We start from the raw sequence: 26934 nt of genomic DNA, 5'->3' as shown, positions 1-26934 counted from the left end.
CTTGAATCACCATCACTGCTGGTGATCTGATGGATAAAATCTGTTGTAGAATCGTCACTGGTTCAGACGTTCTTATAATATAATTATTTCTGTGACTGCATTTACATGAATTTGTAGGATCCTTTTCCAATAGATAATTCAGCTGATCTGTAACATTTCCATCTTTATGCCTGATATATCATATACTGTGTTACGACGCTAGATTAAACTTGACGAGGAAAGGCAACACCCGGTCACTGAAAGCTCTTCTTTTAAGAGCCTAGTTGGTCGAGTGGTCTAACGAGTCGGTCACAGTGCAATGTGATTTGGTGCCGCGATATCTCAGTAGCATGCGTTCCAATTCCGGTCGAAAGAAGAACAATAAATTTGCTAATGCAAATGCAAATTTACAGATCTAACATTGTTGTGCTGCTGATGTTTAGACAAATCATATATAGAGAATGTATTTTCAGCCTTATATCACAATCACTGCTGGTGATCCGATGGATAACATCTGTTGTATAGTCGTCACTGGTTCAGACGTTCTTATAATATAATTATTTCTGTGACTGCATCTTACATTAATTTGTAAGTTCCTTTGCAATAGATAATTGAGCTGATCTGTAACATTTCCGTTTTCATGCCTCTTATTACTAGTATTCTTTTTATTTTGTCCAATTAAATATTGACAAACTTGTTGGCTTAGATTATCAGACTAATAAACATTTATCAATCTGCTTTAATGTTAGCTGGTAGGTAAACGTAACTGAGATTTTTGAAATTTATAATGTTGTTTGCTCTATGGTCGGATGGTTGTCGCTTTGACATATTCACCATTTCCTTTCTCAATTTTATCCTAGTTAACGCATGTGACTATGTATGAGTTTATAAATTGCCAAAAATAAATGTATCTAATACATATCGTTCATCTGAAATACATGCATCTGGATATAGTTTATTTGTATCTTGCGATTACAGTTGACAAACAAACAAGGGGTCATCTCAAAATTAGAAAAAAATATAGAGATACACATGTACAAAGTAAAACCAAATGATTTGTTTTTTGTATTGTATAAAGGTGTTTTCGACAACATGCTAATGCAGCCCATATGGTGACAAAATATTAGAATCGCTGTATTGGATGTCACAAAAATCCGCATAGCTTTGTATATTTATTTTAATTCTCCGATGGAGTGGTAAACCCTTCCTTTATAGTGTTGAATAAGTGTGTAAGACTATTCAATTTTGCATTTACTCTACATATTCTGTGGATTTCAAACAAGCTGCTGTCTTGGATAAGTTGTCAATGCTGGATGTCTGCTCGGATATATTTTGTCACCCACCAACAACAGCAGAGAAACAGGGTACTACTCTTTATGTGATGTTTCCAAAATTGTGTCTTTATTATTTTTGTATAGAAAAAAATCAACAAAAATGTGTCTGCGAATGGTACACTTAAAATACGGTAAATATTTAATTTACACATTACAATGATTAAACCTACCGCAGCGCAGTGCTTTTGACCTACATTTGTATCAATGTTCTTTGTTTCACGATTACACTTTTGTATCAGCAACTGCTCCCTAGCCGACACAAATAGTGTGTGACTTTTTTTAATAACTTCTTCTCGTTTGATTAACCGTTTACCTTTTATCCCTTTCAACCAAAGGAACACTTTTGAGGATAAACTTTGTTTTGAAATGAATACCGTCTGATAAGTGCACTCTAAAGCACACTTCCATGAAAATTGTCCCGGTCACAGATCATGTTTTAAGCAGACCAATTGGAGAGAATCATCAACAAATTGAGAAAAAAACGGCCATACTCAAATGATACACATGCATGAGTTCTATATACAAAAAACAAAGAACACATATAACCTTGTAGTAATTTTTTCCCTGTGTCTCTAAAGGAGAAAGCAAGTTAAGTAACCGCTCAACTCTGTCCGTCTGTCTGTCCGTTCACCTCCTCTCAAAAAGATTTTGAATAGAAAACTGTCTTGGCTTTTATTGACAGAAATCATTCTCTTTCTTGTTATAATTAGTAATTTTAAATTGCAGCGTTTGAGGAACTTTTACATCTGCCGTTCAGCTACTTCCTGTAAGGCAATATTATACCAGACTCATTCCACATGAAAGATTTTCTTGACTTGATGAAAGGGAATCATCATTTATGCTTCTGAATCAGTATAACCCAACCTCAATCAAATACATTAAAGAATATTTTTGTGTCGAATATATAATTCAAACTATTCTTAAGACTTTGTTGAAATGTAAAATGGGTGTACTCAATAGGAATTTTCATATCTATCTTTTCAAATTAATCCGTGAAGACCAATGCATGGTCTGGACCTTCGTAACGATGTTCTGGTTTTTTTTCGTATATTTTTTTGTATACCAAAAACGTAAACACTTGATTTGCCTCATCATAAAAAAGGTAAGAGATAATGAAATTATTTCGAACGCAAGTACAATGCCATGAAGATGAAAATATTTCATAAACACCAACCCGCTGAACTTCTCATTCTCTTTTGAAAAAGAAAAATGTGACGCAAAAACATTAAATATTGTCAACGTGCTTCTTAGTTAATCTCCCTTTCTGAGCACTAAGTTTTGCTGGAATAAATTGCTAATTGTCACAACTTAACCAAAGACAACTGCATTTTTTTTAAATTTATTAAATTAGGTTTTACAATTCTATCATACTCCGTACAATTGCATCACTTCCAACGATGATAATACCATGTACAATAAAGAATATATACACACTACTATATACATTTTTTATAACCTCGTTGTGCAACTATAGAACAACTTCATAGCAGTTATACTTTTTTTGGGAACGACGTTTTATAACTCACACTTTGAAATGTCTAAGACGACCAAAGATTTAAATGCTACCTTTAAGTGTGATCGAATCCTAATCGTAGGTGTTTGATATTGATTTGAAATTAAAAAAAAATAATTAATGAAATATAATAATGAAGACGATTTGGACGTCACTGTAATGAATCTTTTAAAATCTGGTATTAGATAAACCTAGGCGAAAAGGAATTAACAAACACAATAACAATATCATCGACGAAAAAACAAAAACTATAAAACCACAATCCACTGAAAGACTAATTATTTTAAAATAAAAAGTCGAAATCGGACATTGCATTTTTTATTGTTCATAATTTATATTCATCTACCTAGGCTTTGCGGATCATCATTACTGTTTCTTTCAGTGAGTAGTAATACCCCTTCCAGGTTTTCCATTCCATCCCATCAGCAAATGATTTATGTTTCCCTTTCAGATAGGGCCCATTCAGGTTGCTAAAGTGACAATAATTATACCACCAGCCTCCCTTGTACATCACTGCACATGGATCTCCACCTGAGTCGTTATCCTTATCTTTTGTAGAGAATTTCTGTCCATTATGGTAAGTCAATGAATCTCCTTTAAATGTACGCATAATGTTACTATACAAATTCAACTAATCACGTCATATCCAAAATGCGTAATAACGATGATATTGGCAATCATATAACTATGTTTCGTATGTAGCAAATAGTTGTAATTTCTGAATCTAGACTCTACAGTATTTTGATATTGAGAAAAGTTTCTGATACAAGTAAAAAAACAATAGATAATTTTTTAAAAGAAGGAGTTATAATAAATGAATGTGGTTATTTTTTTTTTTTTTTTTTGGTTTTCACTACTCCTGAAGAACTTAAAAACTCTATTTGCCATCTCCCCGGTTTTTAACTGCGAGTTTTGGGAATCTTTAAAACCAAAACACCAGCAGCATTAGAATTGACTAATTTGAAAATTGTGAATATTTGTTAATGTCTTAGATTTTATAGTTAATTTGACATAAACATTACGTAGTCAGATTTTGCGATCGATGGGAAGTGTTCAATGACATGCGTTCCTGAAGTATAGATGGAATTTTGAAATTCACAGTGGACCTGAAATCTGTCATATGTTAAAATATTACGTCAGCATACCATTTTTTCTAAATCATCAGACAGAAAGTCAAAGATGAAAAACTTTTTAAAGTATGAGTCGATTAAAAAAAATCTAAATTTGGAAGGTTAAATTGTATTTTTCAAAAAAAAAACTTCCATGGTCTTTTATAGCTGACTATGCTTTGTGGACTTTACGCATTGTTGAAGGTTGTACGGTGACCTAAAGTTGTTAATTTCTATGTCATGTTGTCTCTTGTGAAGAGTTGTCTCATCTTCTTTTTCATATTACCTGCATCGCCAGAATATCCACTAACACTCAAAACATAACTAGAACTTTCGCTACCAACACCGAACTTGTCATACAGGGCATACTTCCGGTTGTTTTCGAAGTCTTCCATATCAATCCTCAGTTTATATTTTCCTTGAGATGTAAGTTGATGTAGATGGTCGTTACCTTATGTAAATTTAAATTTAAATTTACTATTTATGACAATTTAGTTATTTTTTTTTTTTTTTAAATTAGGTGATTATGGCAGACAGCAAATCAGAATTCATAGAAGGACAGAAACATTAAGTTATTATAGTCACCGAAGAGTTTCTCTTCTCAAGACGGGTACATAAGCGTGTTAGGTGTTAACGTATGATAAAGTCAGTACAGAAAAACACTCAATAATACAGTTAAAAAAATACAAAATCATTAAAAACAAATATGTATCCAATAATAGCAATATAACTGGAAATCGAATGAAACCATTGTTTCTGATATAAAATCACGACGTTCTATACACCGAATCTCTCGATTGCTCTATCTCGGAGAGGATGACAATAAAGCGTCATAATCAGTCATTTGGACATGCAGAATTAACATTGTTTAATAATACAATGTACACAATTGATATTGATAAATATGATAGTGAAAAGATACGATGACTATATAAATCACCACCGTTGTAAACCAGTCTATCTAACTTCAAAGTCGATTCTTAAAAATCTTTTAAATGTTTTATATTTCTAAGCTATGACTAAATGACAGTACAGGAGATGAACTTAACTTTCTATATATGATATTTAATTATATTTGTATATATGCGAAACAGTATTTATTACCCAACCAAAATTCTTCACTCTGGTTACCAAATCCTTGTTTATAAGTGGCCCAGTCTCTATAGAAATTAGTCTTTCCGTTCATTCTACGTTGAAACACCTGAAAAGAACAACAAAAAACAAATATGTTCACATAGACGTATGGGCATTGAATTTTAGCAACCCAATGGAAAATGTAATATTTTTAAAATACTTTAATGCAACAAGTCTTCGATTGTTAATGAAAATGACAAATGATAGAAATAATTATAATAATTATAAAGAAAAAATAATAATATGTTGATTAAAATAAATGACGAGGTTAGTTATAATGATTATAGTTATCAGTAATAAAAAAACCAAGAATTACATTTTTTCAGAGATAAGCAATACAAATATAACTAGAATTGCCATTGCAAGCAATAGCGGATGTCACCCTGGTCCACCAATTGCCACTAAACAGCAGCTATGGTAACGGCAGCCATTTTGGAAATTTTAAAGTTGAATGCCGCATCTAGATTTACAAGTCGTAACGTTTCATACATTATTGAAGAATTTTCAAAATTTTGTTATTTTTGAACAGTTTCCATGGCAACATTTGAAAATGCCAAAGTCATACTGCTGCTTCATATTGTGCTCCTCATAATATTATACCATCATATAACATTTAATGGCCGTAGAATTCATTTAACACTAATGTTCAGGAATGTTCCATGAAAGTTTTCATATTTTTGCTGTTACCATGGCAATAGCAGTCATCTTGGAAACGCCAACCCCCGATTGCACATCTGCACATAGGGGTTAACATTATGGTAAAGTTCCATCAGCATTGGTCCATGCAATTCCGAGAAATAGTGTGGACAAAAAAGTGTGGAATAATAATTATAAATAAAAAAAAGAATCGAGCAATAACAATATGTCACCCGACCTCCGTCAGGGTTACATAAATAGTATTTGCTCTGGATTGCAGAATTTCTTCCAGTGTGATACACTGACTCGTAGTTTGTTGATATACAGTATTTCAGGGTAATTTTTATTTCAATTTTTATAAATTAATAAAATAAATTCATGAACACGTCTTTTTTTATTTTTCATCTAGAATTCTCCTTAAACTCACAGTCCAACCCCCGCCATGTTTCTTCATTTCACAGAAAACATTGAAACCAGACGTTTTATCAGGAAAGATCTTGTAAATTCCATTTTTACAAGTTGATTTGTCTAGATCACCACAGTCAGTTGGTTTTGTTACTGAAATATAGATATATAAATTTTTACAATTAAAACAAGTTACATTTTGACCGTTGATTATTTGATGCATAAAGTATAGTAAAATAAATCAAGTCATATGATTTGATATCTCTAAGCAAAGTTAACGGTCAATAACGTTTTTACCAAATGTTCATGACAATCTTGATGTAACTGACTGTTATTTAATTATTTTTTTAAAGAATTGATCTTAATGTTTATATTTATATGTATAAAATTTTGGTATTAAACTATTTATTCGACAAAAACACTAACAGTCATGTTTACTAACACATTACATCAGTTATTTTACAAGAAGTTATAAAAATGGCTTTCATACCTGTGCATGAGGATTCGGGTTCATCATCCTCCTCCGTCTCATCATCATCATCATCTTCATTAACTATTTTCTTTGGTGGTTTTTCTTTGACTGTTTTGCATGCACAATTGTCAGAGAGTAACCCAACGACTTTATTAGCTGTTTCACCATAAAATGTTACCGCTACAACAGAAATAAATGTCATCAAATAATTCATTATACATTTAACCGTTTTTAATATAGATAAAGGGTATTGATATTGATAATTTTTCTCTAAACTATGTGTCTTCTATATCAAACAGAGCATATCGATACTTTATATAATATATAACTTTATTTGCAAAACAAACAGAAACCACTTTTATGTTATAGTAAATACATATTAATAACTAGGTACTTCCTTTTTATTTCATTTCATTTGTTTTATTGTCCCTAACAAGAATATATATGGTTTAGGGGTGGGGATCTGGACCGTTTACAAGATAAAAGCACATTCTCAAATTGAACGGGGTGGAGGTGACCCCCAGGGACTTCCCTTTAATTTCATTTGAACAGTTTTATTGCCCCCTACAAGAATATATATGGTTTAAGGGTGGGGATCTGGACCATTTTAAAGATAATAGCAAAATCTCAAATTGAACGGGGTGGGGATGACCCCCACGGACTTCAATTTAATTTCATTTGAATTTTTTTATTGTCCCATTCAAGAATATATATGGTTTTGGGGTCGGGATCTTGACCGTTTACAAGTTTTCAAAAAAAGGGTGGGGTGACCCCCTAGGGACTTCCCTTTTATTTCGTTTCATTTGTTTTATTATTCCCTACAAGAATATATATGATTTAGGGGTGGGTATCTGAACCGTTTACAAGTTAATGGAACATTCGCAAATTGAACGGGGTGGGGTGACCCCCCGGGACTTCCCTATAATTTCATTTGATTTGTTTTATCGTCCCATTCAAGAATATATATGGTTTAGGGGTGGGGATCTGGACCGTTTACAAGATAATAGCAAATTCTCAAATTGAAGGGGGTGGGGAAGATACCCCAGGAACTCACCCTATATTTCATGTGATTTGTTTTATTGTCCTATCATCATTTCTGAAGACTGCATGTGTCTATCACTTACAGTTTACAAGTTATATTCATTTGAAATTTTTAGAAAATAAAATCCCATAGGGTTCTATAGTAAACCCCTCCCTTCTTTCTGCCCCCCAAAATACCCCTGAATAGACCCCAATGCAAAAACGAAATGGCCCACCTAGACCTAGACATATTAGTCTAACATTCTATGAAACCCTAAGTAAATCTGAGAGGTGGTTTTGGAGAAACGCTGCGGACAAGTTCATTTGTAAAGTTGCGGAAGAAGAGGAAGAGGATGAAGAAGAAGAAGAATAATAAAAATAATAAGAACTGAACAAAAACAATAAGTCTCCATACTTTGTTTGGGAGACTTAAAATAATAATACTTTGTTTCGTAAACAAATACAGCTCATAGAATTAAACAGATACATAATTTATACAGTTTACATATACATATATAGCATTAATATCATAAACAATTTCTAACATGTAGCGGAGTTTGGCATACACTTTTCCACTAGTATAAACGGTACATAACAAACAGTCAAGTGTATCGAATTTTCTCTGCCTCATAAAGGTATTTACCCAGATTATTTAATTCCTTAATATTTCTTACAGATGATAACTGTACTAGTTTGAAAGTGGATTGATTTACTTCTGACATAGACAAAACAAACATCAGAAAAACTCGACATTAGTAATATACATGTTAAAAACAGTTATTGGTCTCCTTTTCTCAGTAACAAATTAAATAAATTAACCTGGAAAAAGGAACGAAACAAAAAAAAATGCCTCAAGAGTGATTGTCTTGTTAATCATATTATGATATCTTTTCAACTAGTTCAATAGAAAATAATTTAAAGCAATATGAAATAAAACAAAAATAGTATACCAGATGCGCAGTCCCTTACTGGTGTTGATTCTCCAATGATGTTTCCCGTAAAGAAAATCAGCGTTATGGCTGTATAGAGAATCATCTTGATGTCTAAAATGTGCATTACAAAAGCCTGTTCACCTTGTATGAAATGTCGTTTATATATAAGGACTGTAAATTGATTTTTACAAGGTGTTACTTTTTTGGCAAGTTGCATACATTTCCTAATATTCTGTTAGCATGACAAAATTAATAGATATACTGTTATTTGAGAATAGATGTTGTTTGTAAATTTTCTTTACAAAGATTTTGATTATCAAAGTACATTTTTACTTGTAGAAAATTTCTAAAATTACGCTTAGAATATTTTATTAATTACGTAACATAACATCTTAGTTTGCAATGATAAAATCAATGCTACTTCGATTTACATTTTCGGCAGATGACAATTTTTCCGTACTGAAGCGTCCAATGTTAATGGGAGTAAAAAAAAAACACAAAACACAGCAAACTTTGAAATAAAGAGTATGCAGGATACTATCCAAAGGCGGAAGCAAGTTTGGTACCCGATTGACTCCGTCCGTCCATCCATACGAAGTTGAAAGAAATATTTTGTCAACGACTTCTTGGCTTCTTTGAAAAGAAATGATTTAAAACTTTATCAACAGATTGTAGCTATAGTAAGCAATTTCTACATATGCTATCTACCCACTTCTTGTTTGCCGACAGTTTGATATTTTACATCATTCATTGTACAAGAAAAGTGTCGTCAAAGTTTTTTTACAGTTCCCATTGGAAAGAATGATTTAATTATTAGTCTGCGGTTGATAATGTTTAGCTATAGCGAGTACGCAATTGTTGCATCTGACATGCAAAAATGCACTCTCTGCTCGCCGATAGCCTGAATTTTACAAGCCTTAGACTCAATATACAACCGGGAACTTTTTCTTGACAGTTTCCTTAGCGTCTTTGAACGAGATTCTGAACGATCAGAAATGCTTCAGCATAAATATTACCTTAATCTACCGACGCAAGTTCTTATCCAGTTAAGGTCTTGTTAATTTTTATATCATGTGGAAATTGTTCTTTACATTTGACCGTTTTCAACACAATTCTTTCTATTTGTCATTTGTTTTCATTTATGTCCGTATTGTTCAGGATATTTTTACCTTCTATCTGGACTGGGCTATCATTCTTTATTTAATAAAATAGTCCAAGCTTTTACAAATGCAGTTCGTATTATGTTTTATTTGTCTCAACTATACTAAATAGTCCCAGGTAACAACGGGACTGTCTGTTCTTAGGAGCCTCGTGTGTGTTTGTGACCTTGATTTTGCTTCTTCCATGGAGTTATGAAATTTGAACATCGATAACTAATTTTGCATTAATTCATTCAGCAAATACGTTCTTTCTTTCTAGTGTTCTAGTAAATATAAGACGTGGTGTAAATGCCAATGAGACATCTCTCCATTCAAGTCACAATTTGTAAAAAGTAAACCATTATAGGTAAGGTTTTATATAGTAAGGCCGTCAACACGGAGCCTTGGTTCAACACATAAAGCAAGCTACAAAAGACCCCAAAATGACTAGTACGATAAAAGCATTAAAACAGGAAAACAAACGGTATGATCTAAAAAAAAAAAAAAAAAAAAGAGAAACACTTATGAACCACATCAACAAACGACAACTACTGTACTACATGTTTGTATTGTAGAGGTTGTATAAATAACGGCATAGGTATGAATAGGACTCGCAAAGTGACATGTTATGTCAAGTCTACCAAATCTTAACCTAAAGTAATGCTTGTTCTAATTATAACGGCAGTCAGAGTGTTGATGTATTTCCGAAAGTGAAAAAATTCAGACAGTATGCCTTTTTTTTTATGCATAGAATTATGATTTATTGAATAAATATAGTTTGAAGCAAGACTAAAATGTTTTCTGAAATTCATTCTGGATACAACACAAAATCGTGTCGGCTTGTATTAGTTGTTTCGTTGCAGCAACCGATATTAGAGTGTAGGGCAGCATTCATTTGAATCCACAAGCTTTTGTTTTCATTTTGATTGATATTTTCTCTGTTTGTGTCCTCTATCTTAAACTTATCAAAATAATAGAAATGTTAATAAGCTATTCTTAAAAATGTTTACGAGTATGTGAGTTATGATAGTTATGCAATTTGGATATTTGATGTAAATTACGTTTTTGATTAGTACTCCTTTTCCTGTACAGATTTCTAATACATGTTCATTCGTTGTTTTGGGTTATTACTATTATTTAAATAAAAAGGAGAGTGATTGAGATTTACTTAGACACATATTCAAAGAATTTGGTGTTGATGGCAGACCTGTTGTCATGATGCGGGATAATTTCTTAGCGTATGATTTATGATGACATGATACTAAACACCAAACGGGAGGGATTGTGCTGAATCTTTAATATGAATGAGACATAAATTTTCGATCAGTTTAATAGCGGTCTGGAGCTGGTGTGTCGAAAACTGATCGAAGGGTAGTATTCAATGGTTATTTTATATTCATCATTGTCATTTTGTTTGGTTTTTTTCTTTTATAGTGGCGTGATGGAAAAGTAAAAAGGCGATTAATAACAAACTTAATTGCACTTCATATTCTACGGCAAAAAATTGGTATACATATAAAGAAATGATTTTACCTGATTTTTAACTGGTCGTCAAAAAATCGTATGGTACCTTTTTTTTTAATTTGAACATGAAATGTAAAACCCTTGCATGTACCGACTTATGTTTCTGCAAAGGATTAGAATCCAACAAGAAAGTTTATACACCTGCCCTTCGGAAGAGGTTTGAAAACTTAATTTTGTTTGTTAATAAGGCTTTCGATGTGATTTGTAAGTTGAATGTGCATTTATGATATTGTATCACTTGGAATTTTATTAAAAATCTAAAAGTTTACACAGTTAAACGCGGTTCTAGTGATCCAAAATACTTTTTACAGTTGTTCGTATGTTTTGCACCTACTTGTGCTCCTGGTAACGCATGTTATAACATTAAAAAAAAAAAGAATTTTATTGCCACTTTGGCGTGTACCAACCCAACCCTAAGAGTACAAATCAAGAGTATAAAAAAAATCTCCATAGAATCATAGCAACTAATACCTTTTTATACAAAATTAAATTAAAAGACACCAAGATGTGTACTTTTTGTAAACTTGGTGAAGAAACAATTGAACACCTTTTTTTGAATGCCCAATAACTTTTCAATTGTGGCAGTCTTTTTCAAAGGTAATAAATCTTTTTTTTTGTAAACTTTGTTCTTAACAAAGAGAATGTGTTTCTTGGTTGCAAACCAGGGCCGTAACTACATTGAGGCAAATGAGGCAAATGCCTCATGTTTTAAATTTAAAAAAAAAAAAAAAAAAAAAAAAAAAAAAAAACTAAAACAAAAGATTGTCTTCATATGATTGTCTTCATATCAAATTGTTTTCACTGAAAGTGTCTTGCAAGAAGCAAGTTCTCTTCACTCTCTGATGTCGCCCCTGCATATTTTTCGTAATCCATGTTTCTATTTTACTTTTGGTTTTCAGAGTTGATGGTCTATTGTTTGTACTTCTGTGTCCCGGGTTTGTCTTTTGTTCATGTATTGTCCTACTTAATGACTAGTCTGAGTGTTAATTTTCATTTGTAAACGTGTAATGTTGCATGTCCACCGATGTCCAGGCATTATGCGAGAATATATTTTAAGAATATACGATGCTACTGGACACAGAAAAAAAAGTGGTCGTTTCTGCATGGAGAATTGAACTTGATATCAAAGAATACGAAACTGCCTTTCTTGTATATAAAACCATACCCAATTTTTCTTAGTATGGATTGTAAAATTAGGTATTTTCTGTAGGTGAGATATGCACAGAAGTGATAGATATGTTTTATAAATATAGAAAATTTAATATCTTAATCAACAAAAAAAAATAAAAAAATAACTGTTTCATATACCCAAGAGCCTGTGGATAAAACTAGATAGCTGAAATGGTTTAAATTAAAGTAAGACCACCAATTTCCCGGTATCAAATCATTTGTTGAAAAAAAACATCAATGTATTGCCATATTACCTTTTACATTCAAGGGTTAAATTTGCATTAAGTCGTGTTCAGACCCTTTAACAGAAAATGAAGGAATATGAAGTACACGTCCACGAGAGCTAATCGCACACAATGTCAATGTATAGAAAAAAATACAAATGATCAAAGTTTTTATTCCTGTTCTTCATCTTGATAGTTGCTGGAGGGTCTTCAATAATGAAAGAATCATAAATACCGTAAAACAAGGTCAATATGGTCCCTGGTGCCGACTTGAGCAGTACTAGTATTTAACGTATATTACTGCACTAATGACTGTCACTATATTTAAATCTAGTCATAAAAAATCTCAAGTCAGCACAATACAAGACAAGAACAGACAGACAGATCCGGTATTAATTATTATGAGAATTACGATTTTTGCTTTATCCTACATATCGGTCTTTTAATGTTTTGAATTTCCCTAAAACTTTAAAGTCTTAAATAACAATGAATCTATGTTTTTGCTTTGAGACCAGAATATTGTCGAAAAATAGCTAAAAATGATTTGCGTTTCTATGTAAGAAAGAGTCCGGGAAACGCTCAGAATGCACGATTTTGCGTTATTTTTCTCAGAGCTTCTGGTGGCCTTAAGCGGCCCGCAGACACCTCGCCAAAAATTTTTCGCCTCGCTGCGCTCGGCGAATATATTTTGCCTCAGTATTAAAAGGGGCTAGTTACAGCCCTGCAAACATGAAAGTTTATTACTGAATCTGTTAGTCATAATTACAAAGATATACAAATGTAAATTAAATAAAGAAATACCAATTTCTTGAACATTTTATTGCAGAGAAAAATAACAGAGTCCAAATTAAATAAAGAAATACCAATTTCTTGAATATTATATTGCAGAGAAAAATAACAGAGTCCAAGTGTGTAAAAAATTTTGGTCTCCTTTACATGTAATATTTAACTAATTATTGTTTCATATAAATGAGAAATCTTATTTTCAATTTTCATATATGAGCCAGTCCATGCGAAAAGGTACAAAAAGTCCTTTTGGTAAACTTTACAGGACACGTTATCAAAGTTTGTTATAGTATTTTTGAAAAACGATTTTATCCGAAAAAAAATTACATTAATGTAAACATTCATAAGATTGTCAATTCTATCCCGAATTTGTCAACTAAAACCGAAAAAGACGTAGAAATATCTGAATTTTTGGTATTTGAGCAAGTGTAAAATCATTTGTTCCCCGGACTAATGCTATACCGACCAAAAACTATAAAAAATTATGACACTACAGAGACAAAAGTCAATAATTTCCGTCAGTTCTACAGGTTTAAAGAAAGAAAGACAACATTAAAACATGAGGGAAAATGCAAAAACTATGACCTCTTGTGTTTTAGAAATTGAAGTTAAGTTATTTAATATTAAAAGTTAAGTTAAGTTATTTAATATTATATAAATCAACATTAGATGCACAGGATTCGAACCGTTCCCCGGTTTGATTGCATTGATATCCGCATCGTAAGCGAGAGCCTTATCCCCACTGCTACCAGGTTTAACGTTATCAATTGGCAAATCAAGCCATTTAAACTGTACTTTGAAAATGATTGAAATATATGAAATAGTTCACTAAAAATCTTGATAAAACTAGGGGGGGGGGGGGTCTCAACACTCGCAGGTGCGTGTAGCTCACAGCTTGATGATATGAGGGAAAGTAAATGTGTTTTATAAATCACAAGTCTACTACCAATAATTATGCACACTTTTTAGAATTTCGTAAATTTTTCGTTTTTGTACTCTTTCGCATGGACTGGCTCATATATTATTAGCAAAAATGTATCCTGTAGCTTTTGATTTTTGATTTTTTTTTGTCTTTAAAATATATATTTTTTAAATGTTATGTCAAGATACATATTGTAGCAAAACAAATGAGTATTTGTATTGTATGAGAGAAAGTCAGAGAGCGAGAGAATATTACCTAATAAAACATATATGTAACCTTAAATATTATAAATTATTGTAAAAATCAAGTTGTCAGTGATCAAAATTGTATACTGAATTATTTTCTATAATATGTAACCCCTTGATACCATTGTCAGGTTGTAGTGTAGGGGTAAATGTATGTTAAATCCTGACTATTGAAAAACAAATAAAAGATAAAAAAAAACTTTAAAAATGTTCAACTTATATTGGTCACTTAAAGATATTTATCCTCAAGTTTACATTAAAAGTTTTCGTATGTTCTACTCACCTTTTATGGTTTTTGTGCTCGTAATACTAATTGTTTTAAAAAAGTACATCTTTTTTTAGATTTAACCATCCTATTTTCAAAATATGTTTTTAATTCATTTATGATTTTTTTTTTTAACTTTTTGGATGAAAAATAGAATAAGAAAATAAAGGCCATATGATGTTTTGCTAATATTTTTTGCGATAAAGGCATTTAATTGTTATTAAGTATCCATTGCAATTTTGTATGAAAATAATGGTTGACATTTGATCTTGATTTCTGAAAATATTGCAACATATTTTGTTTTGACGGCCAAATTAATTTTAAAGTACACATATTTTCGAATCGCATGATACATGATACAGCCGTATAATATTTTTGACGATTACATTTTTGAAATGTTCACTTTTTTCACCGTGCTAATACTTTTTCTACGTACTTAGGCTTCTTTTAAACTGATTTAACTGTATGTTTTCCTGTGTATTTGTAGTTCACATTGGTTAAAGGTATAACGGGTGGCTGATACAAAACAAGATTAATCTCGCCTCAATTTTGCGCCTGTCCCAAGTCAGTGACCTCTAGCCTTTGTAAGTCTTGTTTGGGTTGGGTTTTTTTTAAATTTTGGTTCAATTATAGGTTTCGGAGTTAAGTGTGGCGTCCATTTTGCTGAAATAATTTTGCTAATAATACATTATTAGTTTGGGTTTTTTTTGGGGGGGGGGGGGGGCAGCTGAAGCCTACCTCCTAGCTCGGATTGTCTCACTTTCTGAAGACCCATTTGTGGCTGTAAGTCTGGTATAATGTGTCTTTGCTACATTCCCCGTTCCATTTCAAGTTCTATAACTTTCCTTTATGTGTTTGAAAGAAACGGAATGTCGATGTAACAAAAACGGACCGAAAGTCTTTGTATATGAGTTTCTTGATATATATATAAATGCATTTATCTGAGCTGAGCTGAGGTTAAAGTCAAAAGTCAAAGTCCTGTAATAAAACTTTAGTTTTGTTTTACGTCGTTATGCAACGTCAGTACGATTAGAATGATGTTTTCTGGAAACTGTTTTTTACGAAGGAATTTAGTTTCATTAAATTTTGAAATAGTCTGTTTTGCATGATACCTCATAATTTACCATGCTTATAAGAGACATTTGATCATAACCTCTGACCTTCATGTTATGTAAAGGTAGATTTGACGTTCAAAAAATGATTTTTTCTATAAACTCATTCGGTATGCTATAAAGTCATAGGGTATTTTGCATTAGGGTTGAGAGAATATGGTCATTTGATTTATGATGGATATTTGTCTCATTGCCAGTCAAACCTTACATTGCATAAGTTTAACTCGGAGTACGCTTATGTATACCGAAAATATGACACACTAATTAATGTATGTGAAAAACGATAGAAACAAATACTTTTTATTTCACTAAGTATGATGTAACTTATCTCTAACACAAAGATAAGTGGCATTTTGTCACTGGGAAATTTATAGATATCTTATGTTGGTTGGCGTCATATCAACTGAAAGCAAACCCGTTAATTTCTGTGTATGATTATTTTTTCAAGAAAAACAAGAGTGCATACGCTGAAATGTCTCGCCTTCTCTACAAATCATTGATATTCTGTTGATCTTTCTGAATATTAAGCTTTACTTCAACTATCCTATAAACTGAACATTTTTTAAGAAAATAACGTCAAGGGATAGAAAACAAATACCTATGCACCTTACAATAATTCAATACACTAAATATAGTTGACCTAATGCTTATAGTTTCTAAGAAATAGACTTAACCAAGAAAACTAAACAAAGACCGATGAACCATAAAAATGAGGTCAAGGTAAGATGAACCATGCCAGGCAGAAATGTACAGTTTACAATCCTTCCATACAACAAATATACAATATGTAGTTGACCAACTGATTTAAGTTCAAGAAAAACAGACCAAAACACAAAAACGTAACTCTGAGCAATGCACCATGAAAATGAGGTCAATGTCAAATAAAACCTGCTAGACTCGTATGTACATCATAAAATATTTCCATTCACAAAATATAGTTGACCTATTGAATAAAGTATTAGAAAAAAGACCAAAAACTCATGAACTTAACTTTGACCACTGAACCTTGAAATGAGGTCAATGTCAGATGACACCTGTCAGTTTGGCATGTACACCTTTAATACAGTCCTCCCATACAGCGAATATACTCGACCTATTACTTATAGTATCTGAGATATGGACTTGACCACCAAAAATTAACCTTGATCCATGAAATGAGGTCGAGGTCAACTGAACACTGTCTGACGGGTATGAGGACCTTGCAAGGTACGCACATACCAAATATAGTTATTCTGATACTCATTATAAGAGAGAAAAAGACATTACAAAAAATCTTTACTTTTTTTGCAAGTAGTCACTAAGCCATGAAAATGAGGTCAAGGACAGTGGAGTTGTGACAGGCAGAAACCTCGTAACATGAGGCGTATATAAACAAATTTAGATATGAAGCAATCAGGTCTTCCACCTTTAAATTATAAAGCTTTTAAGAAGTTAGCTAACGCCGCCGCCGCTGGATCACTATCCCTATGTCGAGCTTTCTGCGATAAAAGTCGCAGGCTCGACCAAAAAAACCAGAAATGAATTATCGTCTTTTAATGGAACTGACATTAAAACAGTTAATTACTTTTCTTACCAATCATTTAATTTCTAGCATAGGCATCCTTTATAATACGAAATAAGAGCTCATCTTACAAATTGGGTTTGTTATCAAACTTAAAAAAACAAAAATATGTTAATAACATGATCGAGTACTACACAATTGATTTTTATTTGTATTCTTTGAAGGTAGTGTGGTTTTTTTAGCTCACGTTGCCCGAAGGGCCAAAATGAGCTTATGCCATCACTTGGCGTCCGTCGTCGTCCGTCGTCTATCGTCGTAAACTATTTCAAGAATCTTCTCCTCTGAAACTACTAGGCCAAATACTTCCAAACTTTAACTGAATGTTCCTCAGGGTATCTAGTTTATAAATTGTATCCGAAGTTTTGATCTATCAACAAACATGGTCGCCATTGCTAAAAATAGAACATAGGGGTGAAATGCAGTTTTTGGCTTATATCTCAAAAACGAAAGCATTTAGAGCAAATCTGACATAGGTAAAAATGTTCATTAGGTCAAGATCTATCAGCCCTGAAATTTTCAGATGAATCAAACAACCCATTGTTGGGTTGCTGCCACTTAATTGGTAATTTTAAAGAAATTTTGCAGTTTTTGGTCATTATAGATAAAGATAAACTGTAAACAGCAAAAATGATCAGCAAAGTAAGATCTACAAATAAGTTAATATGACCAAAATTGTCAATTGACCCCTTAAGGAGTTATTGTCCTTTAATGACAATTTTTCACAATTTGTTCATCATATTTGCTAACTTTAAAAAATCTTCTCCTCTAAAATTAATCAACCAAATTCAACCAAACTTCAACTGAATGATCAGTAGGGTGTATAAAATAAAGTTTGGGTTTTATTTTCTATTTCGTCAAAAACATGGCCGTCATGGCTAAAATAGAACACAGGGTAAAATGCAGTTTTTGGCTTATGTCTCAAAAACTCCAGCATTAAGAGCAAATAAGACAAGAAGTTAAAGTATTTATTAGGTCAAGGTCTACCTGTCCTGAAATTTTCAGCCGAATTGGGTAACTGGTTTTTCAGGTTAATGCCCCTGAATTGATGATTTTAAAGAAATTTTGCAGTGTTTGGTTATTTTCTTGAATATTATTATAGATACAGATAAACTGTTAATAGCAATTGTATTGTGAATCATCAGATTGACCTAGACTGTATCTTAATCAAGTGTAGGGCGAACTCATGCCCATTTCTTTCCAGAGGTTTCTAAGAGGCTTTAAGAGGTATTTCCAGGATAGTACATGGCCTTTGTTACTCTGTTTAATTTACAACAAACACTAATCTATTAATTTAGTTAATAAGGCATTGTTTACCAGGTGAGCGATTCAGGCTCTTGAGAGCCTCTTGTTTTGTTTCTTGCTTTTTGTAATTTTTTTATTTTGTCCAATTGAATATCCTTGAAATTATATTATGTTCTCCTAGTTAAGGTATTTGATAAGGTATTACTTTATAATTTGCAAAATAAAATGTACCTAATACACATCTTTGGTCTAAATTACATGTATTTTGATAACCCATTTGTATCTTGCTTTTATCCTCTGACAACAACATGGTCCAACCAACAACAAATGTAATATACTAGTATTCTTCTTCCAGTACCCTACTCATGTATGTATTAAGTATTACCTATAAAATATACTGAAATTTCTGTGTCATTTGCTCACTTGTGGAGAGCTTTCTCATTGGCAAATCATACCACATATTCTTGTTTATGTGCCACGTATAATTATCTAAAAATAAAAAATTAAAATCAAAATTTGCATTTTTTATTCTTCCTAAATTACTATTCAGCTATCTATGCTTTGCGGATCATCATGACTGTTTCTTTAAGCGAGTAGTTATAACCCTTCCAGGTGTGCCATTCGATTCCATCAGCAAATGATTTATGTTTCCCTTTCAGATAGGAACCATTCAAGTTGCTTGTGTGACATGCATTATACCACCAGGCTCCCTTGTAAGCCACTGCGCATGACTTGCCCCATCTATCGTTATCCTTATCTTTTGTTGAGAATTTCTGTCCATTATGGGTAGCCATTGAATTTCCTGTAAATGTACGAGGTTTGTAACTATAGAAATTCGACTACTTAAGTCATATTCAAAATGCGTAACAACGATGCTATAGGCACTTATGGAACAATCTTTCGGTGTAAAATAATCAGGTTAAAGGAATCATTAGTAAACTATTATCAAGGATGTATGTCTCGCATTTTTGTAATTTTGATTATGCAAATGTTTACATGTAAATAGCAATACTTTATAATCATGACTGAGGTACTTGGCTTAGCAATCGCCATTCAAATGTGATGTGTCAATGCTAATACAACTGCATACCAAATATCATTGACTTATTATAAGTCGTTCCCTTTAAACTAAACTAAAAACAAACATTAACTGGTAAACTAATGTAAAAGTTTCAAAGTCAATGAACCATGTAGAGAGGATGGATCTATATAATCTCCATGAAAACAATTCGTACAGATGCCAATAAAACTGAATACCAAATACCGTTGACTTAACATTAATATTTCATCTTAAACTGATCTAATTACAGAATAATGCATATAAACTTAGCAAAAGTTTCAAAGTCAATAGACCATAACTGAAGGGATGGGGGTCAAATATTCTCCATGTAAATGAGATGTGCTAATGTTGATACAACTGAATACCAAATGTTAATACATGTTAACTAAGCAAAGTCAATAGACCATAACTAAGGCGGCCGAACCAAATATGAATCTCCATTGAAATGAGATATGCCAATGCTTATACAACTGCATACTAAATATCATTGATCTACCACTAGTTGTTCCCCATAAACCGACGTTATCACAAACTAATACATGTATAATAAGCAAAAGTTTCAAAGTCAATAGATCATGACTAAGGGGACGGGGCCAAATAATCAGAAAGTCATACATTGTTGACGCCGCCACCGTGACCGACGCCGACGCCGAAAACAACATACCTATGTCTCGCATTTTTGACTCAGTCAAGCGAAGTATAAACCGAAACACCAGCAACATTAAAAATTAACTAATTTAAGAATTATGAATAATTGTGAATGTCTTCAATCTCTTAGTTAATTTCAGTCAGATTTTGGGAACGAGTAAAAATGTCAAATATCTTTCTTTCGTGTAGAATAGATTTAATTTTGAAATTCACCGTGGACTTATAAAAGTTGAAATCTGCAAAAATATGTTAAAATATTACGTCAAAAGACAATTTTTCCTGTCGTAAAAGTATGAGTTAAAATATAATTAATTCAAAAATTTAAAATTTTAATGGAATACTAAATGCTTACCTGCATCGCCAGAATAACCACTAACATCCAAAATATAACCGGAACTTTCGCTACCAACGCCAAACTTGTCATACAGGGCAAACTTTTTGTTGTTTTCGAAGTCTTCCATATCAATCCTCATTTTGTACTTTCCTTGAGAGGTAAGTTGGTGCAGATGATCGTTACCTATAAGAAATTTAAATTAATATGAACTCTAATGACTATTCATTTTTTTAAGAATAAGTTGATAATGTCAGATCTTAAATGCATCTGCTTTTAATACCTGTGTGTTTCCAACGACTGCATGTGGCCATCTGGTTGACTTATTTGTCGATAGGTTGCTGTCTCAAGATCCACACATATTTAAAAAAAAATGAATTAAAGGAAATTTCATATAACTATTATTAGCACAGCAAAATAGATAAGCAAAATATGTTAAGCTAAAAATAGAACAATGTCTTATAATAATTTAATATTTCACAGAAGCCACAAGATCCGACAACAAACATGAATTCCTTGAAAAACGGAATCATTAAGTTGAAAGAGACACCGCAGACGTTTCTGACTAAAGAGGGCACAGAAACGTGTTATGTTTACACATTTCTTACTTTTTAACATTGGAAAAAGAGCAACATTAAAAACGTACAAAAAAATCAGTACAGAAAGGCAATAAACAAAGTCGAATATTCGGAGCAATTTATGTTTACATTTGTTAGCTCTGAGAATAAAATTACAGTATAGTAGTTGAACTTAACTTTCTATATATTGATGCGAAAAGTATTAATTACCTAACCAAATTTCTCCATTCTGATTACCAAATCCTTCTTTATAAGAGTCCCAGTCCCTGTAGAAATTCGTCTTTCCATTCATTCTACGTTGGAAAACCTGAAAATAACAATTATGTACTCGTAGACGTATGGTCATTCAAAATATGGCAACTCATTTGAAAATATTTTAAAATACTGAAGTCTTTGATTGTAAATGAAAAAAAGATAAAAAAAGATAAAAACAAGTACTAGTAAAAGAAATAATAACAAGAAAGAAAAAAACGGAAAAAAAAATAATAATTGAAATACAATGCGATACAAAACAAGAATGAAACAGGTTTTTTTCTTTTCTTCAGAGATCAGCAATACAAATATGAATAGTTACATGTAAAATTCCTCCCTGTAAGATACATTTACTCGTAGTTTGTTAATATACAATATTTCAAAAAGATTGATTTATTTGGTTATTCATTCACAAATCTGTTTGATTTTCATCAAGGATTCCCTTGAAACTCACAGTCCAACCCCCGCCATGTTTCTTCATTTCACAGAAAACCTTGAAACCAGACGTTTTATCAGGAAAGATCTTGTAAATTCCACTTTTACAAGTTGATTTGTCAAGGTCACCACAGTCACTAGGTCTTGTTACTGAAATATATATATATATATATATATATATACGAGTCTAAATTGAAAACTACGTTCAAACCTATGATTGCGTTGGATAAAAACCGCAATTTTTATACGTGTGCATGAAAAACAAATTTCGTTGTAGAAGGGTCTAAATACAGCACAAACGACATTTCCCAAAAGACCAAAAAAGTGAAGAAGTATATTTAAACAAAACGCATTTGACTAACAGGTCGAACAACTGATGTTTTTTAACCCTGCTGACTGCCATTGGCGATTACCAAATAAAATTGATCACAAGATGTAACAAAATGGATCTTAATATAAATGTAACACTAAACAGAAAACAATAAACTTGTGGCCACGATGTTATGCCACAAACATAAGGTGTTAATATTTTTTTGTACACCAGATCCGGATTTCGACAATAAATGTCTCTTCAGTGATGTTAGGGATCGAAACGGTATTTGGAAGGCCATACAAAATGTACCCTCATTTTTAGATAGACTAATGAATTTTAAGAGTCAATATAGGATGAACGGATCATATAAACCGGAGGGAAATATGATATAAGCCCAAACGAAAAAATATTGAAAACTACGTTCAAACCTATGATTGCGTTGGATAAAAACCGCAATTTTTATATGTGTGCATATAAAATAAATTTCGTTGTAGAAGGGATGTTCTTTATATATATATATGTTTTTACCATTAAAACACCATTTTGCCCGTTGATTATTTGATGCATAAAGTATAGTGAAATAAGGCATTTGACTTAATATCAAGTCTTGTTAATCAATATCACTAAACAAAGTTAACGGTCGATGATAAAGTTTTCGCTAATGTTCATAACAATCTTATACTTACTTTTTATAGAATTGATTTTAATGTTTATATCTATATGTATAAACATTTTGGTATTAATTCGACAAAAACACTAAGTCATGTTTACTTACACATTACATCAGTTTTACAATAAATTATATAAATTGCTTTCATACCTGTGCATGAGGATTGGGGTTCATCTTCATCATCTTCATTCTTTGGTGGTTTTTCTTTGACTGTTTTGCATGCACAATTGTCAGAGAGTAACCCAACGACTTTATTAGCTGTTTCACCATAAAATGTAACCGCTGCAACAGCAATAAATGTCATCAAATAATTTATTATACAGTTGACAGGTTTTTTTTAATATAAATAAATGGTATTGATATTGATAATAGTTCTCTAAACTATGTGTCTTCTATATTAAACAGAGCATATCGATACTTTATATAATATATAACTTTATTTGACAACAAAAACAAAATGGTTATATCAAATACATAACAATAATAATAATACTTTATTCCGTAAACAAACATAGCTCACAGGATTGAACAGATACACAATTTATACAGCATAAATATCATAAACAATATCTAACATGTAGCAGAGTTTGGCATACAATTTACATTAGTATTAACGGTACATAACAAACAGTCATGTGTAACGAATTTTCTCTGCCTCATAAAGGTATTTACCCAGATTATTTAATTCCTTAATATTTCGTACAGATAATATCTGTACTAGTTTGAAAGTAGATAAATTTCTATAATAGTATATCTAAATATACTTACTTCTGACATAGACAAAACAAACATCAGCAAAACTCGACATTACTAATATATATGTTAAAAACAGCTATTGGTCTCTTTTTTCAATTCTTTTGACGGTGTAACACTGATATATTAACCGTGGAAAAGGAGGTTATGCATGAAACTGACGAGAAAAAATTCCAACACTTAAAGGAAGTCAACATAAGATTTCATCAAAGTCTTCATGTAAACTTTATAGAACAACAATATTAAAAGTTTCGTATTGGTTACTAGTTAATAACAAATTCAGGCAAAACATGCTTCAAGAGTGATTGTCTTATTAATCATATTATGTTATCTTTTCAACTAGTTGAATTAAAGAAATAATTTAAAGCAGGATGAAATAAAACAAAAAAAGCATACCAGATGCGCAGTCCTTTCCTGGTGTTGGTTCTGCAATAGTGTTTCCCATAAGAAAAATCAGCGTTATGACCGTAAATAGAATCATCTTGATGTCTAAAATGTGCATTCCGATAGTTTGGTAACCATGTAAGAAATATCGTTTATATACATGTACTTTAAATTGATTTTTACAAGGTGTTACCTTTTTGGCAAGTTGCATACATTTCCTAATATTCTGTTAGCATGACAAAAGTTAATAGATATGATATACTGTCGTTTGAGAATAGATACTGTTTGTAAATTTTCTTAAAAACACATTTACAAAGATTTTGATTATCAAAGTACATTTTTAGTTAGTAGAAAATTTCAAAAATTACACTTACAATATTTTGATAATTACGTAACATAACATCTTAGTTTGCAATGATAAAATCGATGCCACTGCGTTTTCTATTTTCGGCAGATGACAATTTGTCTGTACTAAAGCGTCCAATGTTAAGGAGAGTGGGGGGAAAACGCAAAACACAGCAAAATTTTGAAAGAAAGATTATGCCAGATATAATCCAAAGGCGGAAGCAAGTTTTGTACCCACTCGACTCCGTCCGTCCGTCCGTCCATACGAAGTTGAAAGAAATATTGTGTCAACGTCTTCTTAGCTTCTATGAATAGAAATGATTTGAAATTCATCAACAGATTGATAATGTTGAGTTTTAGCTAGTAAGCAATTTCTACATCTGCCACTTCTTGTTTGCAGGCAGTTTTAAATTTTACACCATTTATTGTACAAGGAAAAGTTTCGTCAAAGTTTTTTTACAGCTCCCATTTGAGGGAATGATTTAGTTATCAAGAGTCTGGGGTTGATAATGTTTAGTTGTAGCGAGTATGTAATTTTTGTATCTGACATTCAGCGGCATGCACTCTCTGTTCGCCGATAGCTTGAATTTAACAAGCCTTAGACTCAATATAAAACCGGGAACTTTTTCTTGAGTTTCCTTAGCGTCTTCAAAAGAAATTCTGAATGATCAGAAATTCTCCAGCATTAACATTACCTTAACCCACCGACGCAGGTTTATATCCAGTTTATGTCTTGTTGATTTCTATATCATGTGGGTATTGGTCTTTATATTTGACCGTTTTCAACACAATTCTTTCTATTTGTCATTTGTTTTCATTTTATGTTCGTATTTTGCAGCATATTTTTACCTTCTATCTGGACTATCATTCTTTACTTAATATAATATTCCTAGCTTTTACACATGCAATTCGTATTCTGTGTTATTTTTGTCAAAACTAATTAAATAGTCCCAGGTAACAATAGAACTGTCTGTTCTGAGGAGCCTCGTGTGTGTTTGTAACCTTGATTTTGCTTGAGTAATGAAAATTTGAACATCGATAACCAATTTTGCATTAATTCATTCAGAAAGAACATTCTTTCTTTCTGGTTTAATATATATAGATATATGTGGCGTGAGCGTCAATGGGGATTGGATATTTTCTGTATTTTACTGTATTTTGTAGTAGTCCTTTTCCTGTACAGCTTTCTATTGAATTATCCTTTATTGTTAGTCCAGTGATTTAAAAAAAAAATAGGAGTGAATGAGATTTACTTGGCTGCCAATCAACATGTTTGTTCAAAGGGAGAACTTAGACAGTGGTTAACTTATTTCTATCTTTAATGATCTTTAATATTTTTGATATTTGAAGAATTTCGGGTTCATGTGTAGTTGCTGTTTCGTGGTATAAAGTCAACATCTCTGTTTATTCCTGTTTCTACAATTTCTTTGGTAAAATCAACCACAGCAAGCTGTCCCTCCTGAGCAAGTTTGATTTAAATGCTCAACAACTATTGCTGTAATCTCTGGATAAGTTTCAAATAGTACTGAGCAGATGCTACAAAATTGCTTAATATACAAATCTGAATATATTGACAGTGACTGTCTTCTGTACTTTTTTTCATTTTAAGTATAGCTGATTCAATAATATAAATACAAGGATGTTTTCATTTATAAGGCATTTCAATCATTATTTATAGTAATAGGTTAACCTTCTTAAGAAAAATCCTAGAAGCCTTTTAAATATTTAACTGCTTGTTCATCAATTTTGAAGACTTTTAAAGAAAAGTTCATGTGATATTGGTTTGATACCAAAATCGAATAATTGGTTGAATGATTGGTGTTTAAAGCAACTTTCAACACGAATATGCTTTTTTCGTGCCGATCAGTTTTTATAGGTGGAGGGAGTGGGAGTGTCCAGAGAGAACCAACGGCCTTCAAAATTGAAACAATACATTAAATGAGAGAAGAAAATTTACAAAGGGACATTCAAACTCATAAGTTTTAAATTGACTGAAAATGATATGGCGAAAAGAAACAGACCAAAAAACAAACAACAATAGACAAAAAAACATAGATATCAAAATAAGACTTAGATTACTATAATTGACATAGCTACCCTTCATAAAAATCAGCATACCACAGTAAGGAATTCACAAATTTGGATGTACAGAACTATTCAGGTCTAAGCATAAACTTGGAACAATATTATCAGGAAAATTCAGATCACAGATCAATTGTCAAAAATACACCAAGATCTTCATAAGAATTTCAGCTCTAAAGGAGAAATCATAAGGAAATCATCAGGGTCAGACATATAATGTACACTATCCATGTATTATCAGAAGCGGATATATACAAGTACCCTGCCACATCTACTCTGTTTTTGTTAGATGTATTTCTATTTATATCCATCTGGTAAGCTTAGCCTTTTTCAAATGATTTTTATAGTTCCTTCTTATG

General features: G+C 31.9%; 2 protein-coding genes across 2 annotated transcripts; both read right to left on the bottom strand.

Annotated features, from left to right (window-relative positions):
* Positions 1-3128: 3128 nt before the first annotated feature.
* On the bottom strand, positions 3129-8666 carry LOC143072314 (microfibril-associated glycoprotein 4-like). Its single transcript, XM_076247192.1, has 6 exons — positions 8553-8666; positions 6601-6762; positions 6133-6263; positions 5040-5136; positions 4222-4386; positions 3129-3420 (listed from the first exon to the last, which is right to left on the bottom strand). The coding sequence occupies exons 1-6, from the start codon at positions 8656-8658 to the stop codon at positions 3173-3175; spliced, it is 909 nt and encodes a 302-aa protein (XP_076103307.1). The 5' UTR covers positions 8659-8666; the 3' UTR covers positions 3129-3172.
* Positions 8667-19233: 10567 nt separating this feature from the next.
* Positions 19234-24272, bottom strand: LOC143072315 (microfibril-associated glycoprotein 4-like). Its single transcript, XM_076247193.1, has 6 exons — positions 24161-24272; positions 23162-23293; positions 22048-22178; positions 21552-21648; positions 20785-20949; positions 19234-19526 (listed from the first exon to the last, which is right to left on the bottom strand). Exons 1-6 carry the CDS (start codon positions 24264-24266, stop codon positions 19279-19281), a joined length of 879 nt encoding a protein of 292 aa, XP_076103308.1. The 5' UTR covers positions 24267-24272; the 3' UTR covers positions 19234-19278.
* Between the last annotated feature and the right edge of the window lie 2662 nt (positions 24273-26934).

Source organism: Mytilus galloprovincialis, chromosome 4 (genome assembly GCF_965363235.1).
Source record: "Mytilus galloprovincialis chromosome 4, xbMytGall1.hap1.1, whole genome shotgun sequence".
NCBI classification, from domain to species: Eukaryota; Metazoa; Mollusca; class Bivalvia; order Mytilida; family Mytilidae; genus Mytilus; species Mytilus galloprovincialis.
Note: the sequence above shows the minus strand (reverse complement) of the source record. Positions and strands in the feature narration are given on the sequence as shown.

What these genes read in the sequence shown, in the direction of transcription:
- LOC143072314 (XM_076247192.1), bottom strand. Translation starts at nt 8,658, where the DNA reads ATGCACATTTTAGACATCAAGATGATTCTCTATACAGCCATAACGCTG. An exon ending in GAGTGAAGAATTTTGGTTGG is followed by an intron (nt 4,387 to 5,039) that starts GTAATAAATACT and finishes AATTTACATAAG; the next exon opens with GTAACGACCATCTACATCAA. An exon ending in TGGATATTCTGGCGATGCAG is followed by an intron (nt 3,421 to 4,221) that starts GTAATATGAAAA and finishes GTACATTTAAAG; the next exon opens with GAGATTCATTGACTTACCAT.
- LOC143072315 (XM_076247193.1), bottom strand. Translation starts at nt 24,266, where the DNA reads ATGCACATTTTAGACATCAAGATGATTCTATTTACGGTCATAACGCTG. An exon ending in AGGAAAGGACTGCGCATCTG is followed by an intron (nt 23,294 to 24,160) that starts GTATGCTTTTTT and finishes TTGCTGTTGCAG; the next exon opens with CGGTTACATTTTATGGTGAA. An exon ending in TGGTTATTCTGGCGATGCAG is followed by an intron (nt 19,527 to 20,784) that starts GTAAGCATTTAG and finishes GTACATTTACAG; the next exon opens with GAAATTCAATGGCTACCCAT.